General features: G+C 41.5%; 1 protein-coding gene across 2 annotated transcripts in view; it reads right to left on the bottom strand.

Annotated features, from left to right (window-relative positions):
- Positions 1-1,152: 1,152 nt before the first annotated feature.
- kita (KIT proto-oncogene, receptor tyrosine kinase a) overlaps positions 1,153-24,535 on the bottom strand; it is a 24,873-nt gene continuing 1,490 nt past the window's right edge. The window contains exons 2-21 of one of the 2 annotated variants that reach the window (XM_008299335.1): positions 22,502-22,756; positions 20,717-21,001; positions 20,433-20,572; positions 19,801-19,993; positions 17,792-17,978; positions 16,968-17,083; positions 16,620-16,734; positions 14,700-14,884; positions 13,132-13,238; positions 12,862-12,988; positions 12,182-12,286; positions 11,713-11,823; positions 11,385-11,526; positions 11,114-11,208; positions 10,892-11,022; positions 10,437-10,559; positions 7,908-8,019; positions 7,724-7,823; positions 7,311-7,416; positions 1,153-3,783 (exon numbers count right to left, since the gene is read on the bottom strand). In XM_008299335.1, the coding sequence (XP_008297557.1) occupies positions 3,601-3,783; positions 7,311-7,416; positions 7,724-7,823; positions 7,908-8,019; positions 10,437-10,559; positions 10,892-11,022; positions 11,114-11,208; positions 11,385-11,526; positions 11,713-11,823; positions 12,182-12,286; positions 12,862-12,988; positions 13,132-13,238; positions 14,700-14,884; positions 16,620-16,734; positions 16,968-17,083; positions 17,792-17,978; positions 19,801-19,993; positions 20,433-20,572; positions 20,717-21,001; positions 22,502-22,756 (2,918 nt within the window). In that variant the 3' untranslated portion in view covers positions 1,153-3,600. The remainder of the gene's footprint in view (positions 3,784-7,310; positions 7,417-7,723; positions 7,824-7,907; positions 8,020-10,436; positions 10,560-10,891; positions 11,023-11,113; positions 11,209-11,384; positions 11,527-11,712; positions 11,824-12,181; positions 12,287-12,861; positions 12,989-13,131; positions 13,239-14,699; positions 14,885-16,619; positions 16,735-16,967; positions 17,084-17,791; positions 17,979-19,800; positions 19,994-20,432; positions 20,573-20,716; positions 21,002-22,501; positions 22,757-24,535) is intronic. The other variant, XM_008299344.1, reaches the window with a different exon arrangement.

Below are 24,535 nucleotides of genomic sequence, written 5' to 3'. Positions count from 1 at the left end.
ACCGCAGTGTGTTGAGCAATTGCAGGCACCACACTCTGACACACAATACAGGGCTTACATGCACATGTTCTTCCTTTTTTTTTTTCTGATTAAACACGACACAAAAGGGTTGACTGGTTTGGAGCCTCACCACGTACCAGTTTTGCAAGCGGATTGTCAAGAAATGAATGATGGTTTAACTGTGTAATAGTCTGGGGTTTTTTTTGTTTTTTTTATTTTTTTTTAAAGCTGCAGTGCAAGTGTCATTGTTAAAAATAATCTTATATGCTTGCTTCAACAAGATTTTCAATGTCATAATTACAAGACTCTTTTGAGCAGTGTGCACCTGTTAGCCCTGGAGGAAACCTGGAGATTTAGTGTTGTTTCAGAAAACAATGGTTGATTTGAAGGCTTAAGGGTCTTTTAAGTACTGAGACACACTCATGTGTCTGATTCTGTTTCTTGGAAATGCGGTATGACAGTTCTTATCACAGCCTTACTGTCAGCCAATCCTGAGGGGGGGAAATTAAACACCTAATTATTGCACAAGTGTGGTTCATTGACACTAAAATGTAGTATTTCACATTGTGGAAGCCGTGCTGAGCATCTGTATTTTACTCGTGGCCTAATTACTTAAAGATTCATCTCAGGCTTTCTCTCCTTTTCTTTCCAAACTTCCTTGAGTCTGACTAACAAACTTCTCCACTTCAATGGTGGGATTTCCGTCCTGTGTCTTATCAGTTAGATCCTGAAACAATGGACTCTGCCCCCACAGGTTTCAGCACCAGGCCCGTCCGAGGGGCTGCTTCGAGCGCCGCTGTCCTCCTCGTGGCGTTCCCCTCACGACCAGATGTCCCTTTCTGGGTCGGAGCCAAAGGCTTTAGCGTACAACAGGAAGAATGGCTAAAAAAAGTGTCACCAATTACTGTATTTTACATGAGCAGTTGGCCAAACAAAGATCCACTCGACCTCCATTGTGCAGCAGAGTTAGAGGCCATCTGAATTGCTTCGGGGAACAACCTGCAAGAGTCACACTCAGGTGGCTGCCACTGCAAATGGACAATATGATGACTAAATGTAAAGTTTTTCATGCAGGATTTAAGAGATTTGTAGTTGTGCAGTATGTCAAGGATTTGTAGGAGATGATTAAAAAAGAGACCAAAAAAAGTGTAATTGGGAATTCAATATACACAATTTTATTTACATTGACACATGTAATAGCAACACATCAAATTTACACAATAACTCTAATGCTTTCAATAAATACGCAGCAAAATGCAGGGAAGCTCTTAAATGGTAGGGGAGCAGAGAAGTGAAAAATAATCTCTATTATTTTTTGACATCGCCTTCCTGTCTGGTTGTACAATTTAGTAATATCATATTTACTGATATTGCCGTGAACACTGATGGTCATTTGGGAGCTTTTAGGAGCAGCTCAGCAGTTCTCAAGTGAACTGGCAAAACTGTCTGAAAGGATGAATTAGCCAAAATTAAAAACATTAGTGAATCTCTTTCTGTTGAAGTAACCATGGTGACAGAGACACAAGCAGCTTCCCCGGTCGAATCTACAGTAGGAAATCTGTGCACACTTAAGAAAATACAGCATAATAAAATTCTTATGCATCAATGTACCATATCTTCATCAAGATAAACATCTTCAAAAGCATTGACGTTTCTTTACAATATACGCACATTTATATTTACAAAAAGACAGATCAGTAAGACTGTGGGGTTTTAGTAGCCTAAAGGACTTGATGAATCTTTAGTAGTGGCACCTCTTGACAGTAATTCTTTTAATTATGCAATCACACATACATGCACCCACACAATCAAACACACCATTTCACACACACACATGCACACACACACACACACACACACACACACACACAAACAGGACACTTTCCTGGTGCTCTTCAGAACAACATCCACCAGTGAGAAGAGGGGATTCATAAAGGTCTGGACTGATACAGACTACTGGCTGAGAGGTGCTGAAAAGTCCCACTTCTGAGGGAGGAAACAGCTGCAGACAAAGAAGAAGAGGAAAACCAGCTACTGGCCGGAGAACAATGAGATGACCGACACACCGAGCTCAGTCCTCAGCGTCAACATCTGAACAGAGAGCACTTGAAGAGCCTCTGTTTTCCTCTTGCTTGTCACCTCGGGGAATACTGCAGTCCACTTAATGGCATTTCACATGAGGGTCGCCTCGACTTTATTCGTGATATATACTGTACAACAGAGAACCACAGCTAGCACGGGGTGAAAAACACACCAACTGCCTGTCAGCCAAAACAGAAAAGATTCCCGTTTTTTTTGTCCTTCATGAACCTTTACAACAGTAGAGAAAACACATCTGAGAAATGGCAGTACCTGTCTCATGCTTGTAAACAAATATCATACACTGGATGTGGCAGGAGAGGAACCATATGATCCTGTTTTATTTACACCTTTACAAGGAAAAAAAAAAACAAAAAAACACTCTTTCTCCACCAGTCCAGCTGTCAAAAATGACCTGTTTATGCAACAAAGCTAAGACGAACACTAAGACGTCACAGACTGTCCTCTTTGTCGAGACTCGCATCTCCTCGAAGAGCATCATCACCTACAGATATGTACACATGTACAGTCGACGAGCACGTAAGGGAAAAGCTAACGTACCATATCTATACCATATCTCTGAAGACAACTGTGTGTGTAGAGGAATCATGCGCTGATCCATGGTGTGTGATAAGAAGGTCCAGTAAAGACGGCTATTTGCTCTCTAGGTAGTGACATCCAACATAAAAAAAGAGCATTAAAGTATCTAATAATCAACCTGAAGCACTTATGGACTCAAAGCATGACCAACCCATGCTGTCTAATAGCTTATATACCAGTGTCTCAATAACTCAATTTAAATTGGCCCCCGAAAGTGTCTCCTTCATATAACGTAGATCTGAACAGGTGGGAATAATACTGACAATAAAAGAGTATCCAAAAAACAAACAAAGGAAACAAAAAGCTGCATTATATGGTGTATGGAATGATGTGAAGTTCAAGTGCCTCGAGTGCTTTTTTTTTTTTCTTCTTCTTCCAACAACTGCAACAGCCAACCAAAAAATAAAAACGCTACATAAATCTCCATGACAGAAAAAAAACAACAAAGAATAACAAAACACAAAATGTAAAGAGAAAATAAACCTCCAGTAGATAGAAAGGAACAGTTAGAATATTGTTTTTGCACCCCCCAATCCAAAAAAAATAACAAAAACGTGTAGGAAACATGAAACTGAAAAATAACAAAACAGATAACAGTGTAGTAATGAGCTTAATGAAAGATTTAGAGTAATGGTTGATGTCCCCGCCACCCTCCCTGGTGCCTTGACAGGTCTTTGCTGTGAGCACGGGAGCATTAGTCCAAGTGTCCTCCCTGTAATTAGTGCGCAATAATAGTGATAGCAAAGATCGAAGTCCTTTTGTCATTCTTTCTGCTAAAAGATGGCAATTTACCATTCCATCTGCAACACAACGCAATAAATGCTGCTGGTACCAGGGCGGTGGGCGGGTGTAGTGGTTGGGTGGCTTGTGGCGGAACATTACAGGCACTTTATGAGGCAGCCAGACAGGTCGGGTGGGTCCTTACACCCGTTGGGCTGTGAGCGTTGTCCCCTCCAGGAAGACCTCGTGCTGGACCAGTAAGGGCTGCGTCGGAGCGCTGTTACTGCCGGCTGAGTTGAGATGACAAAACGCTGCGCTCTGAGAACTAGGCTCGTCCCTCGCTCTGGGCGTCATAGGAGGCCTGGAGCTAAAGTTCAGATAAATCTGATAATAAGGGGAAAGAGGGAGAGAGCAAAGTTTGTGAGCGTTAGTACTGGTTCAGTCCTGCAGCTGCAGCGTTGGCGTTCATCTGAACAGTTGTCCTCTCTCATAAGCTTTAGTGTTCGAGTAAAGAAATCAAAAATGTGGTGACATTGATAGGAACCTTGGATAAGAATGAGACAAATTAGAAAAACAAAAAACCCCCGAAAGGAACGGTTTGACATTTTAGGAAAACTGACATTTTGCTGAGAGTTAGATGAGCTTGATAGAACTGACATTATCCCTCGATTAACCCTTTGAACCCCAAAAGCCCGACATCAGATTGGAAAGGCATGTTATCTGTAAAAAATAGCCAAAATTACGCCATTTATCAAGGTCAAAAACAGAAAGAATTGTCACTTTTTCAACTTGCAAACAATCTTTGAACTTCTCTGTGACGGGGTGTTCCATTGGAAAACGTAACCATCAAAACATTTTAATAATTCATCAAAATCTCTTTATTTTACATGTTCTCATTTAAAAATCTGCCAAAGTTGGACCATTCGCTCTCACCAGATTCTGATAAAGAAGAGAAAATTCTGCATTGTTCGGTGCAACAGGAAAGGTCTTTATGGCTCAACAGTCATAGAACAGAAATTCTGTGATCCTGAAGCTGAACTAGGTTGAACAGCAGGCTGTGTATACAGTGAGCTGATAGGAGACAAGTATGGAAATAAACTAAAAATGTCAGCAGTGAAGGGTTTATAGTATTCAGAGTCAATATTTGGTACCACTGGTAACACCTGTGGACACTTAGAAAAATGTTGTAAATGGCAATTCCATTTCGTTTTTTTACATTTTTGTAAATGAAATAAAGATGATGATTTATGGCATCATAACTGTCATCCTGCATGAAAGGCATGTTTTAGTTCTCTCTCTATCTCTGGCCATGTTTGCTGTTTCCACGGCGGTGCGTGACTTTAAATTTCAGGGGAAAATGAACCCACAATAAATCAAAATGTGACAGCAGCAAATAAAGGTCCAGGGGTTCAGAGGGTGAATTATGAAGCTTGACAGCTATAATACAGTCAGCTTAGCTTAGCATCAAGAGTAAAAGCATGTGGAGTACCATGGGCTAGACGGCCTGTTTCTTAAGCCAAACAACACTGAAAGTCTTCAGTCACGCTGGCAGCTTCAAAAGGCTGTACTAGAGTACAAGTTAAATGCTAACATAAGCTCAAAATATGAATTATCAGTGCAAAAAAACAGCACGTGCATTGTGGAGAGCATTATTAGATCCATATTCCATTAAATGTGCATTGACACTGGATTCTAGACTTTTGTGTGTTCCTTACATAAATAAAGACCTTTCCACTGTAAACTAATGCAGTAAAAGAATAAAGTGGTGCATGACGATTCACTATAATGCAGGAAATTATGTGTTAGAGGCTTAAAATTTCTCTAGGTGGATCCCCAGACACACCTCTTAATATGTCCTGTCCAGCAGTCAAATGAAACCTCCACCTATGTAATTAACAAACAGTTACACCGTGGGAGAGCTGGAAGGTAGCTTTTAGAACTTTCTTCAATCCAAACTGGTTGTTTCCCTGGTTTCTCGTCTTCAGGAGAACCTAAGCTAACTTTAACTCTGGCTTTGAACGTGAGAATGGTATCAATCTTTTCATCCACCGCTCTGGAAGAGAATAAGCAAGTGTTTTTTCCTAAATGGTGCCTTGAAGAACTGTTAAAGCCATTGACGTGCAAGAGGACAGTCATGAGAAAAATGGAGGCCTCAGTGTGAGTAAATCAGAAGAGCCAGGAGTTCAAACACATCTGCTCATGCTGTGAGAGGCTCCAGACCTTTAACTGAATTATGTGTGAACAGTCGGGAGGTGACTTTAAAAAGCGTTTTCCCACATGAAGGGATTCTGAACGTTTCACAATCATGTGGCCATTGTGTAAGCCTTAGTCTTTATCTACTGTGGTCATGTTATGTCACAAAATGTAACAAACGAGCACCAAATTACATCATACAGATAAACTGAAAGAAAGAGTTTCGAGAAATCTGATGTTATGCTGAGAGTTAGATGAGTTTGATACAACTGATGTTATCACTCCATTAACCTCCTGAACCCCAAAACCCACTGGTGGGTTTGAAAGGCGCTCTGTCTTTAAAAATACATGAAAATTACACAATGTAGCAGAGCTACAAACTGTAAAACCAGAGAGAATCATTGGATTTTGAACGGTCTTGGAACGACTAATTTGTGACGCGCTGCTCCACTAGAAAACATTGCCAAACATTTGCCGTTTTCAATACTTTCCAAATCATATTTTTGCTTGTTTTATGTGTCCCAACTAAAAAAAATCCCCAACAATAAACCATTCGCAGTAAATAGATTGTGTAGAAAAATTACAATTCTGCACCTTTTGGGACAAAAGTGAAGCTTATAGTGACTCAACTATGACCACCGGTCATGTGAGAAAAATTCAGAGACTTTTCAGCTGACCTAGGCTGAACTGCAGGCTGTTTTTACACAAAGCAGATAGGTAGCGAGTATGAAAACAAATTAAAAATCTTAGTGTTAAAAAATCTATAGCACATAGGACCCATCCATCCATCATCTATCCATCCATCCATCATCTATACACTGCTTAATCCTCACTAGGGCGCGGGGGGGCTGGAGTCTATCCCAGCTGACTTGGGGCGAAGGCAGGGGACACCCTGGACAGGTCACCAGTCTATCACAGGGCTACACTTAGAGACAGACAACCAAGCACACTCACATTCACACCTACGGACAATTTAGAATCACCAATTAACCTCAACATGTTTTTGGACTGTGTGGGAGGAAGCCGGAGAACCCGGAGAGAACCCACGCTGCACAGGGAGAACATGCAAACTCCACGCAGAAATCCCCCACCGGGACGCAAACCGGCAACCTTCTTGCTGTGAGGCAACAGTGCAAACAATTGCGCCCTGCAGCCCTCACATAGGACCACCATTTTGTTTTTAGTATTGATAGCACCTGTGGGCCCTTGGAAAAATGTCTTCCATGTTCATTCCAGGTTGTGACATTTTTTTTGTAAACTAAATAACCATAGAAATGAAACATTTGACTTTTTGTTTTTATGACATTATAACTCATTCTGCACCGAACATTTTTTTGCTGTGTCTGTAAAGGTTCAGGACTTACCATTGCAGTGAAAATGGGCCCACAGTGATATGCCCAGAAACTGCTTGGGGTTAAGGCTAGTGTTCCCTGTTTTTGGTTTAGCAGTTAGCATATGGGACTGCTTAACTTCACGTTTGTCATGGCTATATGTATCAGCATATTCTGTCCTTTTTTTGAAGGGCTCAAAATTTGTCCCTACGGTGTGCCATGAACCATGTCCCTTCAGCTTTTACAATTTTAGGACCCTGGAGTGGCTTTGATTTCATTACCTCATAATCCTGCTCCCGCAGGGCCGTCTTGGTACATTATTTTCAAGGAATGTATGTTTGAGCCTTGTATAATGAAGAAAAACAATGTCAAAGTCATGCAACCTACATGCTTCGTGGCATCTGACAGCTGCTGCTCAATCCTTTCCACAACCTTCCTGAAAGGGGGTCTGTTGAAGGGGTCGGCATCCCAGCAGGACCTCATAATCTGATACCTGCACAGCGGCACACAAACACACAAACAGTTTTATTTGTCTGCCGTTAATTATCACAGCCTGTTATTTCTCAGTTCTACTTGAACGTTCTAACATGTCCTCATTTTCAGTTATTCTTGTGAAAAGCCAAATGCACCAGGGTGAGAGCAGGCTGCTATTCAAACCCTCCCCACCAGCATTCTTTCATAGTCCCACCACCTCCATCTATCCAACCAAAACATCACTCCTTTTAATAATCTTTCTGCCCATATTTCACTTCAACAGCCATTTTACACACACTTGTATCTCACTCCAATTAAAAACTCACATTTCACTGGGTGCAAATTCTGGAGCATCCATCCTGTATCCTTCTTTTATCAGTTTGTAGAACTTGGCATCCACAGGCATACCAGGATAGGGGCTGTTTCCTGTTTGTTCAGAGGAGATGTTCAGTCACATTACGCCCTTCTGATAGCCACAGAAACACACATATACTGGATGTAGAGACGTACCTAGTGAGAAAATTTCCCAAAGCAAGATGCCATAGGACCAGACGTCACTCTCAAATGTGTACACACACTCAAAGATACTTTCTGGAGACATCCATTTCACTGGCAGACGAGCCTGAAGGAAAAGTATTCAAGGTGAACAAATGGAAAGTTGCAATAGATCACAATTGGAAACCTGTTCTTGTTGGAGTTTTTTTTTGTTTGTTTTTACTATGCTAAGAAACTGATAGATGAACAGACTGTACTCCACATGATTTATTTGCAGACTTTTTTTGCCTGAGGTCTCTAAAAACATACCAAAGTCAGCACATCTGTGTCGTTCCTACCTGACACTGGAGAAAAAAAAAATGCAAAAAACAACACATCCCAAAAATGTGACAGCTCACAGTCAGCTCACACACTCAGGTCATTTAGAAATACCAGTACTTGCTTGCCACAAGCCATGGTAAGAGTTTTTGACACTATGTCTTGAGGCTACTCTCTTTACAGTCCTACCTCACCAACTGTGTTGAAAGACATGCAGGTTACAGTAACTAGGAGCAGGCTGGGAAAACCCTTTAAGTGTCTGAGAAAAACGACAGCATTAAGAGGATTGACTGCAGTCTAAAACAGCCATACGCGGGACCGTCAACAGTGTTTGTGTAATTATTCTCAGTGCCAGAAGGGGGAGGTTGAAGTGCTATAGTATAGGTGAAAGTGCTATATTGGTGGTGATTGAACTGATAAAAAAAATAAAGGCCACTGCAAAGACAAAGAAAAACAAAGCATGTTTAAAGAAAACCTATCTGTCCCACGAATGTAGAGAAGTTCTCCGAAAACAGGATACATTTCTAAGGAACGAATATTTGGAGAAATGCACTTCTACGGTAAGCTAGACTGCAAACAAAACTAAGTTTGTTTTGCAGACAAGTGCACCAGATAACTGTGGAGTTGCGCAACAGGAATTTGCATAAGAAAATAAAGTGAATGAGGGGGACCTCTGGTTTTCCAGTTTAGTGGCAGCAGGTACAGAAGCTTTGCCACAGGACAATTTGGTTGCACAAGGATTTCATAAATCCATTCCAAAGTTTTTAAAACTCATAACCAGCCATTATTAAAATAGTAAAATCTGATTGCTTTGCAAAAATGTTGGAAAAAAGCTGTAATGGCATTATCTACAGCAACAATTTTATGAGGTCGGACTGCATGAAATGATGCCAGTCCTTTGTAAATGCAGGTATACCTTTGTTTACTTGATTATTTATGAATAGCTACATATGCAAGAAATATGTGTGTCACAATTAATAGCATACAGTTTAGAGTGAGAGGTAATGCTGATTTTACTAAACGCCCGTTAGCATGATATTAGGCTGCTTATTGTGTTTTGTTTTGTTTGAAGGTAACTTGTTTTATTGAACTTATTCATTTGTAAATAACTTTTTGCTGTTCTACACTGTTCTATTACTGTCATATTTCACAACACGGATTTTTTTGGCATAATGTTCATTTTTATTTATTGTATTAGCTTTCCTTTCGTTCTGTAAAGCACTTTTTGCACAATACAATTAAAGTGTGATTGATTATAACAAACTACACTGTTTTTACAAAATGCTTCAATTAAATCCAGTGTAGCGTTTCAACTGTGTTCCATGTTACTTCTTTTACGTGTCACCTCACGTTTCATTTTAGCAAACTAGCATTAGCTTTGTCAGTCAGGTCCTTGAGCGATGCAAATTAGCATGTTAGGTGACGGCTTATCTGTACAAGGACTGTAAATAAGTCATTTTTTTGTGCTACTAGCCATTTTAATTTGTGTTAACCTTCATTTAGAGACACGTAAATTGTAAGTAGGGTTAGTTAATTAATTTGAAGTTACAACCAGCGAGTAGAATCGAGACTCTAAGCAGGAGCAACGTTAGCTGATGTCAAATTAAATTACATTGGAAGTTTGGTCTTAAATATGATTTGAAACATCAGGAGGGCTAAACTCAGACTATGCAGCTTTGACTAACTATTTGTAACATTATCGTATATTCTCGGGGTTACTTATATTAGTATACAAGCAGGTAAAATGTGCTTTCTAGCGAACTGAAACAGATCCTAAAGAGAAAGTTTGCTTAGAGTAGAATGGGATTGTCTGATCCAATACATCCAAGCAGCATTTTTCAGCATCACAATTTTCTTTTATTCCTGATAAAATAAACTACACATGAAATAGTAACCTGCTTTCCACCTTTAAGTTTAAATGTGGAAAAGCTGTCGTTTAATCAAACATATGTAAATTCTAAACATAAAAAAACTTTTTGTGTTACACTAAATTTCGGCACCAACATTTCCATTTTTGCTGCAAATGTATATTGGTTCCAAAGGTCAGTTACCGGTCTTATTGATTATTATCAATCTGTATGAGAATAGCTGCCTACGGTCCACCCCCACACAGTGACTCTGATGTTTAGCTCTGAATTGGACTAAGCAGGGGAATGCCAATGACCTAATTCATTACTTAACAAATTGATTTTGACATCTTAACTTCCCAAGTTCATGCAGACTCACATTGCCTTTGACCACATAGTTGGAGTCTGTGGTGATATCTCTTGCCAAGCCGAAGTCGCAGATTTTTGCCACCCTCCCTTGAGTCAGCAGGATATTTCTGGCAGCCAGGTCTCTGTGAATACACTGAAAAACAAATGCATCATTACCTATCAAATCTGAGGTTATCTGCATGACCAATCATAATTATATAATAACATGACTCATGAAAGAAGTCCTTTTTCTGATGCACTTTGGAACCGAATTTCCACACTTTAATCTGTAACACACAACCGCTGACACTGATATGCCGGCTCACAGTATCTTCGCCTCCACAGCTAATAAATTTTTCAGCAGCATGCTCCAACATGCGTTTTAGATCCGTTTACTAGCTGTGGCAATGTGATCTATGCTTCTAGAAAATGTCCTAAAACACTAGAGTGTTATTCTAAACACCCAGCATGATGGCGGGCGCTCACATTTTTGGAGGCTAAGAACTCCATTCCTTTGGCCACTTGGTATGAGAAGCTGAGTAGGTCTTCGGTGTCTAGAGAGAGGCCGTCCTCTTCAAACATCTCGCTCTCTGCGTCTGCCTCAACGTAAGAGCCGCCTGAGAGAGTGAAGTTCGAGGTTATTTTTCTGACACAGTTCAAGTGCTTTTCTGTGTATTTTGAGACTTGATGAATGGCCGTCTGGCTTGCCTTTGCGTAGCGAGCGTCTCTTCTGGGAGGATGAGCTGAGCGGTTGGTTGCCAGCAGCAGAAGGCCTCATGGTCATGTAGCCGTTCAAGCTGTCACTGTGAAGAGGAAAGGAGCAGTCTGGTCTCAGCCGAGCACAGCCACACATAAGCACGTTGCTGTCCAAATATCCTCCTCCTACGCACGTTCTGGATAGTAAATACTAGTACTCTCTTTTCTTTTCCATCAGACAATAAAACAGCTCTTTACACACAAAAAAAAAAAGAAACCTGACCCATCTGCGACTCTCTGCTGCATGACGTTGCGGTAGTAATAGTCTTCCTCGAGCTTATAGCAGATGAAGGATTCTCTCTTTCTGCGCAGAAAGTTGAGCAGGTCTCCAAAGCAGCAGTACTCGGTGATCACCAGTGTAGGGCCTGCAGAAAAGGCAACATGCCTGATGAGGAGGTTTTTCACAAATACGAGTCACAGAGTTTCAGTAACAAGCCAAAATAAGAAATGTTGCAACCGAAACTACAAGAAAATGTTTCTCCTGAAATTCTTCAAACAAGTTTATAGTGTCATTCCACAGAAGACTGCGCAGGACAACATGGTGGCCGCACCTCCAACAGTGCAGGCTCCCAGCAGGTTGACAATATTCATGTGGTTTCCCAAGTAACTGAGGACTTTTAGCTCTGACATCAGTGCTTCTTTCTCTGTGGCATGAGCACTTGCTGTTGGAAAAAACAAAGGGGGGGGGACACAATCAGAATTTACTAAAGGATTAGGAGTAAACTGAGCTTGAGATGGAAGTATAATTATATATTGCGATCTTGATTTACAAAATTGGCTGTTGCTGGAAGCTAATTAAAATAATAGGCGCCTGCCTAATATGTTGATTTGGCAGCAGTGTGCAAACCGCCAAATACAAACATGCACATTAATAGCTGGCTGTCTCTGAACACCTGCAGGCAAATTATTTATTCATTAGAACTTCTTGCGAGGACGGAGTGAATGCGCATTTGTCACAGAGTCAAAATAGCGACGCTGTGCTCAGTGCTCTTCATTTGCATGTGTGTTGACAGTGCTTACATTTGAGCATTTTCACAGCCACCGTCATGACTGAATCTGCTTTGGAGAGTCCATATGCAGTGGCTTCCACCACTTTCCCAAATGCACCAGATCCCAGTGTCTTCCCTGAAGACGAGAAGACAGAAATAAAACTGTTATTCCCTGTCCTGTTTCCCTCCCACAAACAGGCCCCATGCCAGCGTTCCTAGGACACCAGTTTAAGCCCCCGGGCTGTGTACGTAGGCACCAGGACACGCAGGATCCTGTTTAAGGAGGTTTGTTGAAAACAACACCCAGAATATGTCAACAATATTGTGTTTGCAGTGAGGGAGTGGGGTTTCATCATTGATGAGCTGTGGAACTGGTTAGTCAGTAATGACCACAGACATGGCTAAAACATTAATGGTGTCCATATACACAGAAACCAGTGTGTCTGTCAATCAGCATGAAGCAGCCTGAGGGGTAACAGCAATGATGTCATACTGACTGCACTGTTAGGCTTTATTAGCGGGGCTATTACTGAGGCAAACCCCATTTATCTTCACATCATACTGCCCCTGCGGTGATTTACACCTTCGACATGACAACCAGGGCGAACAGTTTAGTGCTGCAGTGTGTCAGGAATGATGGATTAATGGAATTATGGCTTGGATACAGCACGCACTGCAGGTGATTCTCATAAAGGAGTGTAGCAGGCTCACCAAAACGCAAGTTGTTTCGAGGAAACTCCCACTGGTGATCGTACGGGAGCTGGGTGGGGTCAATGTACACATAGTTGTTACCGTGGATTCCTTCAATGACTTTCCACTGAATCTGGTATTTGGGTTTCTGACGAAAAAAAAAAAAAAACAGACAAAAAGACACCAATTACTGTGAAAAACTAGCTCAAGAGGTTACAATACATCCTACAGTTTTTCTCGGCTTGTCTTGTAGAGGGTGTGCCTTCCAAGAACACTGCAGCGCTGTCTTACCTGCATATACTTGTAGAACAGCATGATAAGGACAAGGCAGAGGATGCCTGCTGCTGATACAGAGCCAATTAGCAGAGGGGAGAACAGATCATGGGGAACTCTTCTCTCTGCAGGGAGATAGAAAAGATAAGGCTTGATAGTGTAGCAGTGGTAGAACCAATCAGGGACCCTTTCAATGGTTTGTCATGTTTACACTCTAAATGACATTGCAAAGGGGACTTAAGGTAAGCCAGAGAAGGCTAAGTCACAGTGAAGCCCACTCTGATCAAATAACAGCATACTAATCCAATTACATATGTATACATACTGGAGCGTTCTCTGCTATTGTTCTCTGTTTGCAAATTTTTTTACTTTACTTCGTTAACTGCTTAAATCCCTTTTGATTATACAATGTTGGTTTTTTTTTTTCTTTTTTTTTTTTTTTTAATTGTATTGCTGTTGCTTTCGCATTACTTGTAATTATAGGTGATCAGTGTTCTGTTCCTTTGTGTCTGGCTGCTTGTGATGCCTCATTGTTTTGCTCCTCTGTACAGTGGGGTGTAATAAGCTCTTTAGCGATAAGAAGCTTTCTCTCCACTTCAAATCTGAGAATGCAGAGTCTGCAGGAACTAATCCCCTGTAAACCTGTCAGTGGTTTCTAAAGCTTTGTGTATTCTCTGCTGCAGCTCACTGACACCTCCAAGCCTCCCACAGCCCCAGAACGCCCAGCACTGCCAGGACTCCTACTGCGCTCTACACTCTTAGCGCCTCCGCCTGGTCTGCTGTTACTCTGCGAAGCACAAAAATCCTGGGCACACGCTCCCAAAGGCCTGTCCTGCCTGGCCGTAAGCAAACACGCTCTCCTTCCTCCTAATGCTCGCCCACATACCCGCTGCAGCCGCAGTTAGCCCGCCGTGTCCCACATAAACCCAGGTCTTCAGGCTCAGGCGGGGACTTTGCTGTACTTTCAGTTCCTGCACTCGCAACACTTTGAGGACATTGTACGGCAGATGGGGAGGCCGTTACAAGAGAGCGGATTTGGAGTCATAGAGTAAACAATGGGCTGGAGCTAATTCCTTTCTGTGATAGTAACAACATCTCATCATAGCCAATCATTTCTGAGGTATCTCTCTTTGCTAATGTTTACTTAACAGATTACAGACAACCAAAATCTAGGAGTTGGGCCGCATTTACGGGTTAATCCTCGTTAAAGTCGTGCTTTTAGTAAATATTTTGAACTGAGGTTTTATTGAGGGGCAGACCTGTTAACATAACAGTCCACAAAGCAGGGAGGGACAGAGTTCTTAACAACACTGAGATTATTGCAGTCAGTTTTAAAGAGAATAAAATCAGGCAGAGCGAGATTTACAATCTTAAAGTAAAGAGAATTTTATATGCACGCGCTGCCTTGTGTTATTGACTCTGTTGTGCTTTAATCTAATCTAAAGGTGACGGCATGCAGAGGATTACATCAATTCACCAACAAACCACGCGACTGACAGGCACCGACGGCTCCTTTAATTCCATACGGCCCCTATTTAGTGCACCTGTGCGCGTGCTGTTAACGTGCACACGTGACTTCAACTCACCACTAATGGAGAAGAGCGTGTAGGCTTGCTCTCCCTCCACGGTGGCCACGCATTCCAGGGTGTTGAACCGTCCCCTGCTGATGTTCACCCGACTCTCCACCTCCGTCTTCCCGAACATGGGGCTGAACAAAGTGATGGTGATGACATTGTTCTCCTCCTGGGTGGCATTTGTCTGCTGGGAGCACCTGCAGACAGATGATTACATGACTGTTGACAATGTTTTTGATGACATCACGGAGCTATTCAGAGAATTCTCTGGCCACCTGAGTATCTCTTCCCTAAGACACACATTCCCTTCCTGAGTCGTGACAGCGTGTGTGAGCAACAGCTTTACACAAAATGCAGAACCGCGGAAACACAACCTCATAATTCAGTGCTTGACCAGCTGTTAGTTTCGCTCAGAATTCATAATAATAGCGGAATTCCTTCTGTGCTTGTGGAACGAATGTGAAATGTGTAAAATTAGCCCAAGGCTCTATACTTTACAGCACAACAGCCTGAGGAGCAGGTGCTGTCCAAGTGCTCTCTGGTGATAGGCTTACTCAGGTCACATTACTTCCTGCTTCTGGACATACATTTGCGTGCCTGCAGTGAGAGTGCATGTAATGAGCGCTAATTGGATTTGATTGTAATTTTTTTTAAAAATGACGGGATAAAGTTTGGATTATCACTTATGATTCATTAGGCATGCTGCTTGGGATTAGTGTTGCTACGGCAACCAGGTGCTCCTCCCTCTGCACACTTTACGTTTGACGCGAGATGTGCCGCGTCCACTTGTATCCGGGCAGACGTCCCGGTCGCCTACCAATCACAAGTCAATTCTTTCCAATCCCCTGTCACATGGGGGTCATCTTATCACTGTCAACCAATCACAAATCAGCCCCGTCAAATCCCACAATCCCACATTCCACCGTCATCATCATTCCTGACTCTATCCAATGCGTCTTTACTGTGACCTTAAGGACCCTCAGGGGAGTTTGGAACAAGTTTGACCGTAAAAATATGACCACAAACAAAATACCGATCCGACACTGTAGGTGGAGGCCGTACAGCAACTGTGTGCAAGCATAGAGGAGAATATCCCAATAAAGCACTAACAAATTTGCAGTGATCCGAGATCCCCACTTTACTGCCGTTAAATAACTGCTGAAAAAGACACCAGCTGTTGTGCATACAGACATGCATGCCTCACTGGCTTTTAAAAGGCCATTACATTTGTCTGCAGACATAAATGTAATAAATGGATTGCTTTAAAGCATTATATTTGTTGGATAACACATGACAGAGCTTTGGAAGTTTTTCTTTTACTTAGTCTGTGAAACAGATGACCAGTCTGGCGAGTATCCGTGTCCTGCAGGCTGCAGTTCCAAAGTACACTCTAGAAATACCAGCATAGTCTGACTGTTATTTCTTTTTTCTTTTCATCTGCAGAAGAATTTTTGAAAAAAATAACATCCTCTCCATTTGTCATATTGACAATAATATAAAAGTTTTTCATTGGTGGGACCCTACCCATTATATTTTGTCATTTTGTGGTGTTTTAAAGCCCTTGAGAAGTCTGTTTCACGGTATTTGAAGTATTACCAAATCCTGTCAGCAAACATTTGGTTTAAAATGAATCATCTACTTATTTTTTTAAATAAAAAATGTAATTCTAAGACCCTCCTCACAGCTATAAGGGTGTGATTTGGTCCATGTTCCTGTCAGCAGAACGCTTTGTTTGGAGCAGGGGACTTATGACATCATATCTCATAATTTAGCCTCACACACTCAAAACAGCAGAGAGAGCACAAACAAGAACAGAAATGCAGAAATCGCCCTTGTGAAGCAAATGAAACTGTCATAACTTTGGCAAAAAATTTGTTCTTTTCATGAAGCTCATTGAGAATGAAATGTTTTTAGGGTCTTTGGAAATCTCACCTGACGTATGGCTGCTCACAGTAGTACCAGGTGATCTGGGGGGCAGGAAAGCCCTCAGCCACGCAGCGCACCTGTCCGTCCACCGGGCCCTCATGAGACACAATCTCAGGCTTACCTAATACACAAAAGTTAGAATAAGTCATGTAAGCCTATCATAACATTTCATCCCACTGCAGTAAACCTTGGTGAGTTATAGATGAAGGGTGTGGTGAGGGTGGAGAGCTGGAGCTCATTTCATACAAAGAAAAGGTCACTTCCCCCATGTCGGCTTGAGAACACCGTGGAGTAAATTTATTATAAGGCTTAAGGGAACAGAAAACCTTTCACAAAATGAATGGCGCCACTTACTGATCACAAAGATGGTGAAAGTCTGATTTACTGAAGCGTCGCCATTGGAGGCTTGGAAGGTGTAAACTCCACCCTCTGACATTTTCAGCCGCACCAGCCTCAGCTCACTGCTGTAACTAAACAGTAAAATTACAACTTTAGCACAAATGCATTCCTTGATTTTTCTGAATCTGTAGTTAATAATTATTAATACTTTGATTGTGCTGTAACACAAAACAGCTGGTTCCCATTTAGTCACAATTATTGTAGCCTAGAAAATAACTGAAATGTCCAGACAGTTGCATTTTACATTATAACCAGTCCTTCCTTTTTCCTCTGCCCTTTCTTTGCACATCTGCTCATCTGCAGGATACACATGAGAAATAATAAGTCTTAACTTTTTCAGTCTGTTTTTCTTCAATATCTTATTCTCTAGCCATTAATATGGATTTATTGATTTTTATCATAATGAAAACAGTTTTAACAGCTGCATTCCCTTGGAACATTTGCTTAAGGGAATCATGTCCAAGTAAGTAAGAAATGTTGAGACATGTGAACCATGCAGGCTTGTATCATATTACATAATCATGTTTTCCATCTCCTACTCAGAGGTAATACTACAGATGGTCATGGTCTGATTTCCTGTGAAAGCCATTTATAAACTATTAGTTTCACTAGAAACCCTGAGGTGGGGCTCAGTGTTTCAGCTGCTCTTCTCAGGGAACTGTGACCTGCAGTCAAACCACAGACGCTAAATTCCACTGAGCTACTGTAATGAACTTTTTCATCCACACGACAAAGACCGGGGCAATGCAAAACGAGTGTGTGTTTGTGTGTCGTCGCACCTGTACGCATTACTGTGTGTGGTGATGACGTGGTCGCTGGTGTTTCGCAGCTTGTGGCCCATGAAGCTCCAGGAGAAGGTGTGAGGCTTTGGATAAGCCTCCATGTTGACTTTCAGAGAAAAACTCTCGCCTGAACGGACATGGATGGTCTCGTTGTTTGTGGGTGTTAAGCTGATGAATCCTTTTTCTGAAAAATAAAAAAAGAGACACTGTTGCCAAATTTGTAGATGGAAGACATGAATCTATATTTAATGGAGTGATTGAACCGGTGCTGGTTTACAGACTTACTGGTAAGTCAGAGTAACTCAACACATGCATATGAAGACTTCACAGTTGGAAGAGACAAACAAGACAGAACATGCTGAATCATTCCACATATGTACATGTAAAGCACAAAGTTTGACATTTTGGGAAACACGTTTGTTCCTTTTCTGGTGGAGAGTAAGAGGGGAAGATTGATGTCACGCATATATCTGTAAGCTACAGCTAAGAATTCAACAAGCAGACAGTTAGATGGTAAGATTTATACCACTCTCATGTCTGGATGCTAAATATAAATCTACCAAGTGTTAATAAGTTTATCTTCGCTTGCTTGAGGGGGATCATCCACATAACAAAGGGTGCTTTTGAGAGGATTTCACTTTGTACAAGTGGTTGCTACCCTTACGTTGCTTTTTTAATGGAGGAATTTGCAGGTCTGGTTAAATTCAGAGACGACCACCTGCACCATTTTTGCTGCCCTCTCGATGTCCTTGTAGAAAATTGGCCACATATGCTAATTTCCTACATGGTCATAGAGGTGGCGTTACATCCAGTGACTACTTTTGCCACGCATTGAGAGTTAATGGTGATGCAATGGAGACAGAAAGGCTGAAAGTGCCAATAACAGGCTTGTTTCTAAAAATGTTAGCATCACATGACTCCTGCAGCAAGTTCCTGCAGTGGAAAGTCATCTGTTGGCATAAATGAATATTTAAGAGTGATAAAAGGAAGTTGAAGAGACAATACTGAAAATCTGCATAGTTTTGTTCAGTTTCCAGGTATAGTAGGGTCGCTTCAGCCAAGTTAAACCAGCTTCTGGATGTAGTTTCACGGTTGCCGTTCACACATGAGAGGGAGATCCGTCCCCCCTCTCTAACGCTTGCCAAAATGCAAATTTCCTAAAATGTCAAATAATTCTTTTAACTTGAACTTAAATTGGTGTTTGCAATTTTGTGAGGACAGAAATGAAATATCAAGAATTCAACTCAAGAATGAAAGGCCTTCATTGCCCTCTAAGAAAGGCTGAGATTAGACAGTTGAATGTCATTTTGTTCGAAAGCAAAGTCGTGTTTCTACACAATGTTCAAACTAATTAGATGCAAGCTTTTGAAATGTGGCAAAAATCAAGAAAGCAAAATTAGATTGATCAGATCAAGAAGGTGGCGGCATAAACCACAGTACGCACGGCTGTAATAAACATAGTAGAAGAAGACAGAAACAAAACCAGCTGTTTGATCACAGCTAAAAAAACTAGAATAAGAAGAAACAAGCAAAATGTTGGCCATCTAGGAGACATAAAGTCTTGAGGGACTGCTTTGAGTTGGGATAGTTGTAATTAGTCTTTCACGTCAGCTGGTGTCAACGTTTCATCTAAAGGTTAAAACAATGAAAGAAGCCGAGATAGAGATGTTATTGTTCTTTACAACGGAACTTATTCAAAAAGGTTTTTCCGACTCCCATTAGAATAGAATAAAAATAAAAAATAAAAATAAAAACTTTATTGATCCCTTCGGTACAAGACCTCAGGGAAATTGCGAATGTGCAATAACTCTTTTTGGAAAAAAAAACACCTCCAAATGTTTTTGCAAAATTCTAAGTATGTTTTTTTTTTTTTAATTTAGCTATTTTTATTAACTTTGTCTAACTCAACACTTCAAAATGTGCATGAAACAAGTCACGGAAACCGGTTTAGGTTAAGCTTCTAAATGCAGCTTCAGCGACAAGTCGATCTTGATCCATTTACTCACCATAAACATCGAGCCACACCGACTTGGTGCTGGTCCCTTTCTCGTTTCTAGCTTCGCATTTGTAGCTCCCAGCGTCTTGCGGCCTCACCGCTGCGATTTGCAATGTGGCGCTGCGCATGTGAGTGAAGTGCTCCGTCAGGATTCGTGAAGCACCGTCAACCTTTGCTGGTTGCTGTGGATACCAGACGGCACCCTGTCAACGCCCAGAGATCTCTAGAGATTAACCCCGTCTGCATGTCTATCCTTACCAAGCAAACACAGACACACAACCACCTGCATGCGAGCGTGCACACATGCACTCTGTCACACACTTACGGCCCGCAAAGTACTCATACAGCCAAGATCCTGAAGCACTGACTGCACACTGACCCCTTTCACTCTCGTTCATTAGGACAGACAACAGGAAGACATAGGAAGAAAACTCTGCTCTGGGTAAAACAGAAATCAAGTTGTCTGTTGTGTTTCTGATACTAAAAGATTAGCGGTAGCAGCTCATTTGGAACCAATTGGAACAGAAACAAATACAGAACTTTCAAACAACTTAACATACAAAAATGACACCAATAGACATTTAGGTTGAGTCTTCCACCAACAGCACAGTACACAGCAAAGACAAGGTAGAAAGGTCTCACCGAGCCAGGTGGGGTGACCCAGTTCACGTGGATTTCTCCATTGACGTTAGTAGTGTTACAGGTGAGGGACAGACTCTCATCCCGGGTAAGAATCACTCTTCCGGACAGCTGCATCTCGATTACAGGTGGAGCAGCAGGTACTGAAAGGAAATAAATTTGCATCAAAATGTTAGATTCTTGACTTGAAATGGTAGAAATGGCGTACAAAAAAAAGACCCCAAAAGATTAGATTTCAGCCATCCAAAGTCAATGTAAATTCACTGCACACAGACGCGCCACTGTACCTGGTTTCACCGTCAGGTAGTAGTCATGTGACCTGACGCTCTTTTCCATGAGCGTTCCTGTGCACACGTAGCAACCTTCGTAGGCGTTCTGTGTGTTGTGAATGACGATGCCTTGCTCCAGGCTCGCAGAATACCGAAGACCAGAGGCCAGAGCTCTACTGGAGCATGTTTCCAAGCGCAGATTGTCCAGACTTGGATCGGTTGCCAGGCAGGGAATGGAAGCAGTGTCTCCTTCGCGAGTGAGAATGTTGAACACCATTGGTTTTCTGAAAGGATTTTCAGGATCTGCCAGAAAAAAAAAAAAAAACACAATTGCACAGGTGGTGTCAGAGCTGTTAGCAGGGCTGTACACTGAGCTGTTGAAGTTTTACAGTAATAATTTGTTGTTTTGACTTCTTGCAAGCCTGTAATACTGAATCCTCAGCTCGATCACCCATCAAATGAAATGAGTGTGCATTTATAGACACCGTCTTTTGAATTTGTATGCCTTTTTTTCAATAGTTAACAAATACTCCTAAAGATTTTCATGAAATCAGTGAAAATTCAATATATTTACAGTAAAATAATACTATAGAGTAGCCTTTATTTTTATTTTTTCCTGAACTGGATTGAAAAAGCCTTTGCCAGCATGGAGGTTTCACAGCATTCAATGCAGGCAGGTAATCAAGTATAATTTTATCTTGTTTGCCAGGTTGCAGAGCGGATGTTTTCACTTTGGTAATCTCTTCAGTGGAACAGAAGCTGCAATAAATGTTGAAGTCATACAGTTTATGTTCCTCATGATTTATTCCCTGAGTCTATTTACCTCGCGCTTTATTGTGCTTCGTTTTTTTTTTTTTTTTTTTAACACACCGACTTTCACGGTGTTTTAAGGCTGGAATACCAGTTTTTTTTTAGTATTACTTTTGGCATTACCTGTAAAGTTTTGAGTTTTTTCTGCACATAAAAACTGAGTAGATGCACTCCATGTTCACAGAGAGAGTTCTGTACTCAGCATCAGAGAAGTTTGAAGTATCACTGTTGCAGACAAGCACAAGCAACTGCGTTTGCCTCCCTGTGAATTCTGGGTTCTGTAGTACTAAGTCACACTTGATGTTACCATGGTAACCGTTGGTATTGCCAGATCAACCAGGACTGAAATCTAAAAGATTACAAATCTAAATCTAGCTATTCAAGTTAAATCATTCTCTTCCTCTTTTTTTTTTTCTTTCAAATTTGTAGAATTCACAAGAACACGAGCTGATCTGCCAACACGATGAGCTGGCCATGATTTCCAGGTTCGACTTTCTCAGCAGGGATATCTATCCTACAGAGGCAGAAACAGCCATAATGAAGAAACACTACTTTAAAGTACCAAAAGCAGTGCTGAATAATGGTACAAACAATATAGGCCTCACATCTAAAAAGTAGATTCTGCTGGTTGCCTCAAAGGTAGATGCAACGATTGTAGAGTGAATGATCTGCACATGATATAAGCCTGCAGTGATGGCGATGGGCCAAGAGGATGTGGGGGTGACATCGAGGAGGAAACAGTAAAACTCAGTCATGCACTCGATAAAAAGCTCTAGTATCTACTGTAACTGTCCAGGGCAAAGTAGCAAACACCTTCTTCTACAAACACACCCACACACTCTGCTTTGTGTCAGCAAATCGAGAAAATGCCAAAAGATTTTGTCTGCCGTTCCCTGCAGTCTGTTTCCACTTTCACTAAATTTCAGCTCTCTCACACACAAAACACCTCGCAGTCTCGCACACACATTTCACCACTGAAATACACTCGGCTACCTTTTACGTAGACATAGATGGAGGATTGCTCCTTGGAGCTCTCGTCCTGGCAGATGTAGCGGCCCATGTGAAGAGGAAGAGCCTTGGGGAAGTGCAATGTCCACATCCCATCGACGTCTTTCGCTCTCAGCGGCTTCGGCCGGTCCTCCCGCCTCCACAGAGTCCTGCTCTCACCTTTGCAATGCAGGTTGAAGGGTTCGTTGAGTGGGACGACAAGGTAGGACCCGACCGGGGTGATAGAGGGCTTTGTGTTGCCTATGATGGGATACAGAAGGTGTTCCAGTGCATATAAAATACAAGACGTCTCTGATAAGCCAAGCTGTGGTGTTTTTTTCTAAACAAATAGGCCCCATTTTACCACACCAGATTGCCCATAATCATGGCCACATTGCTTAAACAGTGATGTGGATTTAAAGGCTTGCAGATTGAGGGTCTTTATTGTTCTTTTTTTTTGTTTTGTTTTCTGCAAACCTTAAAGGTGAATCACGCTGCTGCAGTGCAACTTTATCCTTGCTGTGTGGCCAAGATGTGTCAGCATCTACGACCCCACAGGATTCCTGTGCATTACAACGGCTTAAAGGTGAAATCCCTGATACAAACGTAAACAACAGGGTCGCCCACGTCAGACTTTCAAAACAAAGGATTTGTACTTGCCATCAGACCCCAAACTGATGCGCAGACTAACACCTGACAACAACGATTTGAGTAAAGATTCTTCCAGAAAAGCTGCGAGCAGTTCAATGTTGTTCACAGATTGTTCATTGGAAGGAGACCGAAAATAGAAAAACTATAGTATGCTACTGTATTGTAAAATAAATAAAATCAAAAATACAAAAATCTACTGGAACTGCTGGGATTTGTCTACGTCTCCTTTGAGTGATTCACTGTGTTAAAGTTTTGTCTAGTTCAGAGCAGAACCAAGTGCAGTCTTCAGCTTGTTGGTAAGATGGGCTCAGAGCTAAGAATCAGCCACATGTACACATATCAATACAATGCAGATTGATTAAAAAATAAATACAAACAAAATATACACATTTAGGCTTTTGATTCTCATCATAGTACAGTCAGTCTTGTGAAGAGGATTGGCGTGACATAAAGAATTGCACCCTAAACCTCCTCACCATCCTCCAGCTGGAAACTGTACATACATGGAATAACAGAGTCGAATTACATACAAGAGAGCATGACATTCCTCCTGCATTTCACCACTCATGGTATAAACTAAAACAAATGTATGAGCTGCTCTCTGAAGGGGGAGGCGGCATAACCCAAAAGATTTAATCAGCTGCACCAACTGAAAACAGGAGAGGAAAAGTGACTGACAACTTTTGTGTTCCCTGTGAAAATATCACTTTGTCTATTGAAGCCACTTGTGACAAAGTGAACTAGAGATGTTCCCTTCATCCTCACTTTGATATCAGTAAAATAAACTTCATATATATAAAGTGTAACCTCTGATGTGGAGGGAGATAATAGTGTGAGAAGGGTGTGGTGGCATCACACTTCTCATAAATGCTTAAAATTAGTCGAATCACAGAAGAGCAAACACCAAAGTATCATTGTACAATGACAGCTCTATTTGGAGACCGTTGCTGTAACTAATTGTCCTGTTTGTAGAGTCAGTGTCTGTGTGCTCGTAAATATTTGACTAACAACTGTGGAATCTAACGGAAAGCTATGGCTCCCACCGTGGATGTGAGGAGATTAAAAAAAGACGCTCTACTGACAATTGCATGTGAAGTCACATATAACTCAGCCTTTCCGGTGCTAATTACTTATTAAAACATCCGAGAGCACAAGAAAACATGGTAAAAGTTTATGAGGTCTGCATCCATCTGTGCGCAAACGGGCTTATGGCAAACTTCATGGAGTGCCTTATTGCATCACATGACAGGTAAGCCTGTGCACACTGCCAAATGTGGCAGTCATTCAAATTCCCTGATGACATCAAGATGGCGAGAACGTCAACTGTCTGCCATTGGCGCCAATATAGATGTGTGGGTATATATATATATATATATATATATATATATA

Source organism: Stegastes partitus, unplaced genomic scaffold (assembly GCF_000690725.1).
Source record: "Stegastes partitus isolate 25-593 unplaced genomic scaffold, Stegastes_partitus-1.0.2 Scaffold30, whole genome shotgun sequence".
Lineage (NCBI taxonomy): Eukaryota > Metazoa > Chordata > Actinopteri > Pomacentridae > Stegastes > Stegastes partitus.
This window is presented reverse-complemented; position numbering and strand designations above follow the sequence as displayed.